This window comes from Diospyros lotus, chromosome 5, assembly GCF_014633365.1.
Source record: "Diospyros lotus cultivar Yz01 chromosome 5, ASM1463336v1, whole genome shotgun sequence".
Taxonomy (NCBI): domain Eukaryota; kingdom Viridiplantae; phylum Streptophyta; class Magnoliopsida; order Ericales; family Ebenaceae; genus Diospyros; species Diospyros lotus.
Window position 1 is genome coordinate 9,180,842 of NC_068342.1, and position 8,490 is coordinate 9,189,331.

An 8,490-nucleotide genomic window follows, 5' to 3' on the forward strand; every position below is an offset into this window, starting at 1 on the left:
ATAATTATTAGTATTACAATAATTCCACCTAGATAATTAAAAATGGCCAAAACATATGTTCATAATAGATAGTAAAATATAAAATTAAATAAAATAATTTAAAAATTGATGAAAAGAATTATATTAGTTAATAAAATATATATATATAGAGAGAAAAATTTAAATTTTAATGAATAATGTCACTTAAATTTTAAAAATTGTCAAAACATATAATAATTTAAAAATATATTAAATAATATTAATTATAAGAGTTAAATAAATAAATTTTTATAATTTATTTAATGAGAGAGGTCGGATAAATTATCTTGAAAGAAGAAAATAAGAGGTCACGTGAGACTTTTTCTGAAAATAGTCAGATAAGCTTAACAAACACGTTGGAAATATCAAATATTCGGAATGCTTCTTATATTTGACTTTTTCTCCCTCTTATCTTAATTAACAAACATCCCATGAACATTTTTTTTTTGTTGATCTTGTGATTTTCTTTTTCTTTAAAGTTTCGGTACTACATTAACCAAATAATTCATAATTGCATATGAATTAGTTTCAGAAAATAATTTTTTTGGGTGTAAATAAATATATTGACAGGAAAAGCGCAAAAATGCCTACAGATACAAGCTGAATCATACTCTACCATGAAACAAAATACAGCATGACCCTCTCACAACAAACAAAAGAAACAAAATTAAAACCAAAGCAGCCTCAAACATGCGAGGCAAATAGAAAAAAAATAGCCTCAAGATCAACAGCAACAACCAGAGCAAAGGCTAAATGGTGCATGAGATGAGAGAAGTATTGAAGTATAAGCAAGCAGCACCTGAAGGCGATCGCGAGCATTAGAGGGAATTGATTTGGCAACGTTCAAATTTTATCAAAAACCCAACCAAAAAAAAAAAAAAAAGGGCTTTCGTGAATTTTAGAAATCTTTGTTGCAAAAAATAAAAAAAACTACACTAAACAAAGATGCTTTAATACATTTAAAAAAGAAACAGAAAAGAATGATAAAAAAGAAGAATTAATTAGCTTATTTATCAGATGAAAGGCTGCACAACACAATCACATATAGGCACATACGTGTATATATAATGCCGCCACAGAAACATGCAAGACTTTACGTAGCATCAAGAGTACAAGGATTCGACTTAATTAGTAAATATATAGGGAATTAAGGAGCAGTGAATATAGTAAATATATAGTCCATCACTTACAATTATGAATTTATTTAATTATGAATAAAATTAAGATATGTAGTGACTCATGAATAAAATCAGGACACGTGGCATTTTAAAAAAATGAGATATAAAATCAAGAAGAGTTAACTCTGATTAGTCATTACACTAATCAAGATTAACTCATCATTTTATTCACGAGTCGATAAACCCACGCAGTAGAGACTAGATTCACACAAAAATTTCTCGTTATATATATATATATATATCGAGTACTTACTAATTAATTATTGCATGGGCAATAATGGGAGGGGTGGGGGTGGCTTATGCCTCTTGCTCTTGACCTTGATCAGGCGGCTCAAAACTCTGGCATACCTACCCACCAGTTTCTTCAACTTCACCCCATCCAAGTCCAAGTCCTCCTCACGCTGCTTAACCACCACCAGTTGAAGCTGCCGCTTCTGCTGGGCCTTGTCATTCTGATCAAGATTATCCTGATCCTGATCCTCTGTGAAATGGCGACCAAGGGGACTCCTCTCTCTGATCAGCTGCTTCAAGCTCTTGTGCTCAGTCTCCTCTCTAGCTTCTTTACCACCAGCCTTTTCTTCTTCTTCCTCTTCTTCTTCTTCGGAATTGGGGCTTCCTTTCTCTGGAGAACCTGACGAGCGAACTTCTTTCTGGAGATCCGACAGTGGCTTTCTGGTTCTCTTCGACAAGCTGATATCATAATGGGCTTTACTCGCCGGGTTGTATTCGCTACCCATTAATATATATTTGCTTGTATTGCGCAGAGAGTCAGAATAAAGAAATGATCACAAATAGGCCTCTACACGATGGATAGAGTGAATTGAAGAGTGTTTATTGAGATCGATCGAGGTGGGATGTCCGTTTTCTCAATGGTTCACACATCACTACTGATTGATTCATTCTCCAACAAGCTGGCCGGTGCTGAATGACTCATGGCACCACACAAATTAATTACGTTCCATAAACATTATTTAATACCAAGTATTGTTGGTTTTGAATTCGAATTTAGAAATGTGTATATATATATATATATATATATGAGCCTGATTGTTTGATTTGTTAAAGGAAAGAGTTGCAATTTTCCTTCTCGTATGGTCTATTTTTAGGATAAAATTGTGGGGGGATCACACACACACACATTACATTAATGTCTTCGATCTAATGTATTTTTATGTTGTACAAATTAATTTTACAATATCAATTATATATGTGATATATCATAATTATATTAATTATTTTTATTTTATTGTCATCTCTTAAAACTTACAAAGGTAGTGTTTAAATTTTATCTCGTCATTCTTTCATTGAAATATTGAATAAAAAATGATTTCCAACATTAAAATTTTATCATATATTTTTTTTGCATGTATTTATATTACCAATATGAGTTTTAAAAATTAATTGAGATTGTATTTATGAAAGTGGTCCTTTTGAGTAGGTAATATTGATGGCTTCAAGTAGTTAACTGAGAAGTTAAGGCAATTTCCTTTTCATAATTGGTTTATATATCTTTATGAATTAATCCAAGACAACCAAGAAAATTGACATTTTCAGAGTTTCATTTCCAAACCTACATCGATCAGTTTTATTTTATTAATTTAAACGATTTTAAAAGAATGCTCACTTTATAATATACAATTTGTTGTGTCACCGCCCTTCATTTCACATATATAGTTAATTACCATGCATGGCTGAGGCTAAGCTCTCTGCATTGCCAATAATGTAGGACGGAAGAGATTCATGGAGAAAGAGAGAAGTGAAGGGCATTCAAGGCCAATTCTATTCATTAGAATTGCAAATAATTAAAATTCTCTATTAAAAAAAAAGAGAAAAGAAAAGAGATTAATTAACTAGAGTAAGTCAAATAATGGGGAGAGTGGGATTGTTGGGAGTTAGAAGAATTCTCTGATTTGGTTGGCTCAGAAGCAGCAGCAGCATAAGCAGAAGCACTCTTTGATAGGGATTTCAGCCCTCTACATGACTTCATGTGTGCATGCAATTTCTCTGGCTTGAACATTTTCCCACACTGCCTGCATCACATAGTAAATTATGTTGATACTATAATTAACATATTTTTAGTTTTATTATAAAATATATTCTTAATTGATTATTAAGAATAAAACTATAAACGTTGAATATTATTATTATATCAAAACTAGCTACTGCAACCATGCATGAACACAAGTTGAAATTCTAAACATTTGGGTGATCAAATTTTTTTTTTTTTTTTTCCCGAGTACAGCATCATTGTAGTCAATTATTCTACGGGAGCACAAAGCCAAACACCAATTGAAATGATGATTGTAATAATATATTACTGCCACATTATTCTTATTACTATATTTACATTATGCAGGGTCGGCTAATCAATGGGATGGATTTGTTTTTGGCCAAGTAAAACCAACTTACGAGCAACTGGGCCGGTTGACTGGCTTGTAAACAGCAGAGACTGGCTTTTGGCCATTGGCTTCACTCTTTTCATTGTTTGAACTCTTCCACCCATCAAAACTCCTCCTGCGCCATTAATCACTTCATTCACTACCAATCAACCAAAGATATGCCTTAAACAACACCACACACACGCACACACACGCACACACAGCTTTCAGTTTTATCTATATTAATATTTATATTTTGTAAGACTCTTATAACTCATAAAATGCTTAAAATTTGTATAAAATTACCTTGAATTAAAGTGTAATTGTTTATTCCAGTACGTGCCATAGATCCTCTCAGACCCTCCAAGCCCATCTCCTTTGCAAATCTCTGCGGTGTTAGTAACAGAAGTATCAACCTCTGGTGGCTTCTTCAGAGGCATGTACGAAGATCTCTTCTCCGGCCTGTTGATCACCATCACGGTCGATTCAGTGGTGTCCACACCACCACACTTGATGAGGTTCAGTAACATGTTAGAGGCCCCGCTTGAGTAGCTCTTGCTTTTAGTAAACGAAGCTGAAGATGAAGACGTTGACGAAGTCGCCGGCGTACTAGGATTACTCTCGACATTAATGTTGTTCCTGTTCTTCTTCTTGGCGTTCCTTTTGCCCAGCAGAAAAGACTTCTCATATTTACTGGCTTTCGGAAGCGTTTTGTCTGTTTTTGGCGGCGTTTCCTGCTTGTTTATGTCTGAAAGCTTTTCATCTTCAAGCTTGGTCGAATCCTCGGTCATGGTGGAGGCCTCGGAGCCTAAAGGCGGCGATGGTTTTGCCGAAGAGGCGTCTGTCGCCGTTTTTGCTGGGCTTTCTTGGATTTCTTCTTTGGCATTTGTTTGGAGGGTTGGACCTTTATTCTCCATGGAAACTTTCTTCTCACCTTGTGAATTATAAAGATCTGCCATGAAAATCCATTCGTATTTCTTAGAATGGTAACTGCCCAAAATAGAAGATTTTGATTCCATTCTTGGTACTACTACTTCTTTAAAAGATTTCCGAAAGCATTACCAAGATTGAATGAGGAAATTTCGGAGCCTTTGAGGACATATTCATTGTCAGAGATTGGAGTGATGAGATCCTCATCCAGAAGATCTTGCCATACGTAGCCTGTCCTGTACCTCCTGCATGAACCCAAAAGTTCTTGTTCCATCAGAAAAAAGAAAGAGTGTGCGTCGGCCCGCTCATGAGATTTGGCCTTGCAAGACTGTGATAAATCGATGCTCTTGCTCTGCACTCATCAACTGTTATTTTAAGAAACCGAGTGACAAGCGATTCAGCCGACACTAATAATAGGGTAAAGTCATTCATGAAAATCAAACACATGATCTCTAGCTAAGTTTTGCATCGTAATTCTCTCATGTCTTACAGATTCTCATATCTTCTCATGCTCACATGGATGGCCATCGATGTTAATTACATCTATGCTTGCATGGTGATGCACACATATACATGCATGACAAACTGACCTCTTGTAAGACCAAGCGAATGAATCGGGCAGGTCCTTTCCCCGCAGTTCCGAGAGCCATCGCTTAACATCTGTTTCAATATACACATTAAACCAAAAACACACATTAATCTACACATCCACCAGAAGCATATACATAATACATATATATCCATGCATATATATAAATAAGAGGCTATAATTAAAAATTTGCATAACATAAAAGAGTTACCCCGAAGATGAATCCCATTTCGAGAGAGATGGTGAACCCGGATGAGATGGGGATGTTCGACCCGACCCTTTCGACTGAGGAAGTAAATGATGTGAATTCTTCTCATTTCGCCTTCGCCGCCGCTGCCGCCACCACCACCACCACCGGCTGCTTCCATGTTTCTGCACAAAAGATGAATAGGGAAAAGAACACAGTGAGTGCTCTGCTTTTTAGACAATTAATTGATGGTATATATATCCAAGTAATTTAATTCATAATAAACAAAGAAGAGAGGAAAATCTTTGTCTGGCGAACCGGCCTGCCCTAGAAAAAGCCAAAAAGATAACGAATTCATCGTGTTTAACCCACCACCCCATTAAAAAAACACACAGCAACGATGAATTGTTGAATTGTGCAGGCCTAAAGCAGCCATAGAAACACACGTAAAAAACATCGAGAAATGATAAAAATTTGTCGTGGATGGAGAAGAGCAGCAGTTATTGAATTTGGGGATGATGGATCATTATTAATTAAGACTTACTTTGTAAGAATTAAGAAGGCACAGGGATCAGAGAGAGAACTAATTTAGTGTGGCTAGTGAGAGTTATTGCTGAATTGGAAGGTGGAATACTCAAAATGTGTTTAAAAGTGTAATTTTGAGGTTGAGGTTGAGGTTAGAAAGGAAATTAACAATTGGCAAGCCCAAGCCCAAAGTTCTATCTGATTTCCCGCGATTTCCTGAGCCTTTTGACCGAGTTTTTCTCTCTTTTATATATTTCCACTTTCCAGAGTCCAGACAACATCCTCTGCGGGTCGGCCTACCCTTTCAGGTTTACCCCAATCTGGATCCACTAGTCAAAATGAGTACTATATCTATTATCTATTAAAGTTAGTTTCATTATATATATATATATAATTAAAATCTCCCTTATGCACCTTCAATTTCTCCATGTTTCACTTCACCCAGAACCATAACTGCTTACCAACCAAAGCAATTGTACATAATGAACAAAGGATACAAGCAAAGCAATAAGTAGTCAAGAAATCAATGTACTAGCGAGAGATTGGGTGGAATGGCCCTAATACAGGTACAAATGACTTTAGTTAAAAAGTACAATTAAATAAGGCATTTGTGAATGAGTGTTTTAAAGTCACTTCTTAAGAATTACTAAATATATATATCTTTAAATTATATTTATTTATTTTATTATATTTTCAAATTTAAATATTTTTTATTAGTTAACTTTATTGTAATAAATGTTTTGTTTAACATCAACTAGTAGAAAATGTTTAAACATAAAAAAATATAATAAACACATATTATCTAAAAAATAAATGTATTAAATGGTCTTTAATTTAACCAGCGTTCAAAGGGGAGTTTAATAATCATAACCTTATTATGTTAATTTAATTTGTGTTTTTGTCAACGAATAGCCAACAAACGCATATATCAAACATGTTTGGACAAAATCGTCGATGGATCTTAACCTTTTACCATTTGAATTTAATAAACATATTATATATTATATAAAACCACAAAAACTCAAGAAAAGAATATATAAAACTTGACAACTCAAACTTAAATACTTAAACCTGATCACCAGAACTGAGTACCTATTGCTAGATATAAACTACTACGCCGTTGGTAAACTTATTAATGATGTTTCAATGAACTTAAATATATACTTGTTGGGTTAGAGGTTGGTTGACCTAAATCCCTTTTTTCAACAATGAATATATATGGTGGTTCTCTCCCCATCTAGCATTTATTCTGCCATTTGTCTTCTGTGTCTACTGAGCCAATTAATTAAAACACACTCGATCAGACACTAACGTTGGTTGCCCTTGTGCTGTGGTTTGTCAACTACTTCTGGGGACAACATATATTAATGTAATTTATTACAATCACGCATGTTTAAAGAAAACACATACATGCTTATGTTGTTCATAATTATATAAAGGTATTAGTTTGGGAAATTTTACTTAAAACTGTATAATTTGTGTCATTTAAAAAAAATTCTATTGTGATTTAAATTCCGTAGTTGAGGATCTTGTAATATGTCAACATACCCATGGATTCGTTTGGAGTTTAACATCTTTACACTTTTAACAAATTTATTGAAACAATATCATTTTGAATACCTCTAAAATGAAAGTCTTAAAAAATTATAATACAGAGAGTCTTGATGATAAAATCAAACCTATTCACAGGGTCTAAATCCGATTAGTAACCAATAAAATGGGTTGTTTTACAAAAATCAGAATCCTAAAAATGACGAGAGAAAAGGAAATGAACAGATTAAGAAATGAGAAAACACATGCATTATTAGTTCATGGCGTATGAACTGTACCTTATGGCTATCCTCTTCTTCACAAGCTTCAACTCGGCAGTGACTTCCATGGCCAAAACCAGCCGATGGATCGTTCTCAATTCAGATTACAGTCTCCTTCTTTCTGCAACTCTTTCAACCGTATCAATCATCAAAGGAAGAAAACCATAAAGAGATTAAGTGAGAAAACTCATTCATAGAGAGCCAAATCATCGACCTCATACGCATATTTTTATGTATCTATACACTAGAAAATCTTATTTATCCCAGAAATTAAAGACGTTCGAAACAGAACTTTTGATGAAAATCTTGGGAAATCTCTTTCCCCAGGTGAGGAAAATGAATCAAGAAAGACGTCTTACGTGATCTGTTTGGCTGTGCTTCTCGATCGATCGGATATAAAGTTATCTCCTACTCGATCGCTTTGAAGCAATTAGAAGCCTCAACATGCACGTTTCAGCAGAAACTCATCAATTTGTGTCTAATTGCTCGTATATTTATATATACGCAGAAGATGGAAGCAGGGACATGTGGTAGTTCCTTCCTTTGATGAAACCAATGCCAATGCAGTTAAATCCAAAACCCATCATCCCTCCGTGTTAGCTGAGTCAAAGAAGCAGCATTCATCCTATTGCACACTATATTTATATAGATATATAGCCAAATGTGTACGTACGTAATGTAGAGCCAAATAATTAATTTCAACGTCGTTAGCTTCACTGTTCATAGCTCGAAAACGCCGTCGCGCATGCTTGCGGATCGATTGAGATGTGAGGAAGACGTTACCAAATACAAAATTCGTATATTATGATAGTGTGTGTCCTTTTAATAGAATTTTAGTTAATCACATTAATTGTTTTGTGCATAAGTTTTAAGT

The 8,490-nt window shown here is 34.5% G+C and overlaps 2 protein-coding genes across 4 annotated transcripts; both read right to left on the minus strand.

Moving 5' to 3' along the window:
• Positions 1-560: 560 nt before the first annotated feature.
• Positions 561-2,011, minus strand: LOC127802421 (uncharacterized). The gene is made up of 2 exons (XM_052338218.1): positions 1,450-2,011; positions 561-817 (listed from the first exon to the last, which is right to left on the minus strand). Exon 1 carries the CDS (start codon positions 1,931-1,933, stop codon positions 1,457-1,459), a length of 477 nt encoding a protein of 158 aa, XP_052194178.1. The 5' UTR covers positions 1,934-2,011; the 3' UTR covers positions 561-817; positions 1,450-1,456.
• Positions 2,012-2,950: 939 nt separating this feature from the next.
• Positions 2,951-8,221, minus strand: LOC127802354 (protein SOSEKI 1). 3 transcript variants are annotated; one of them, XM_052338110.1, is made up of 8 exons: positions 7,976-8,221; positions 7,635-7,737; positions 5,305-5,465; positions 5,095-5,164; positions 4,637-4,749; positions 3,881-4,526; positions 3,606-3,710; positions 2,951-3,222 (listed from the first exon to the last, which is right to left on the minus strand). In XM_052338110.1, exons 2-8 carry the CDS (start codon positions 7,682-7,684, stop codon positions 3,180-3,182), a joined length of 1,188 nt encoding a protein of 395 aa, XP_052194070.1. In that variant the 5' UTR covers positions 7,685-7,737; positions 7,976-8,221; the 3' UTR covers positions 2,951-3,179. The 3 variants fall into 3 exon arrangements, with proteins under 3 accessions (XP_052194070.1, XP_052194068.1, XP_052194069.1); XM_052338108.1 differs by having other exon boundaries at positions 2,951-3,226; XM_052338109.1 differs by having other exon boundaries at positions 2,951-3,226; positions 7,635-7,745.
• Positions 8,222-8,490: the final 269 nt, after the last annotated feature.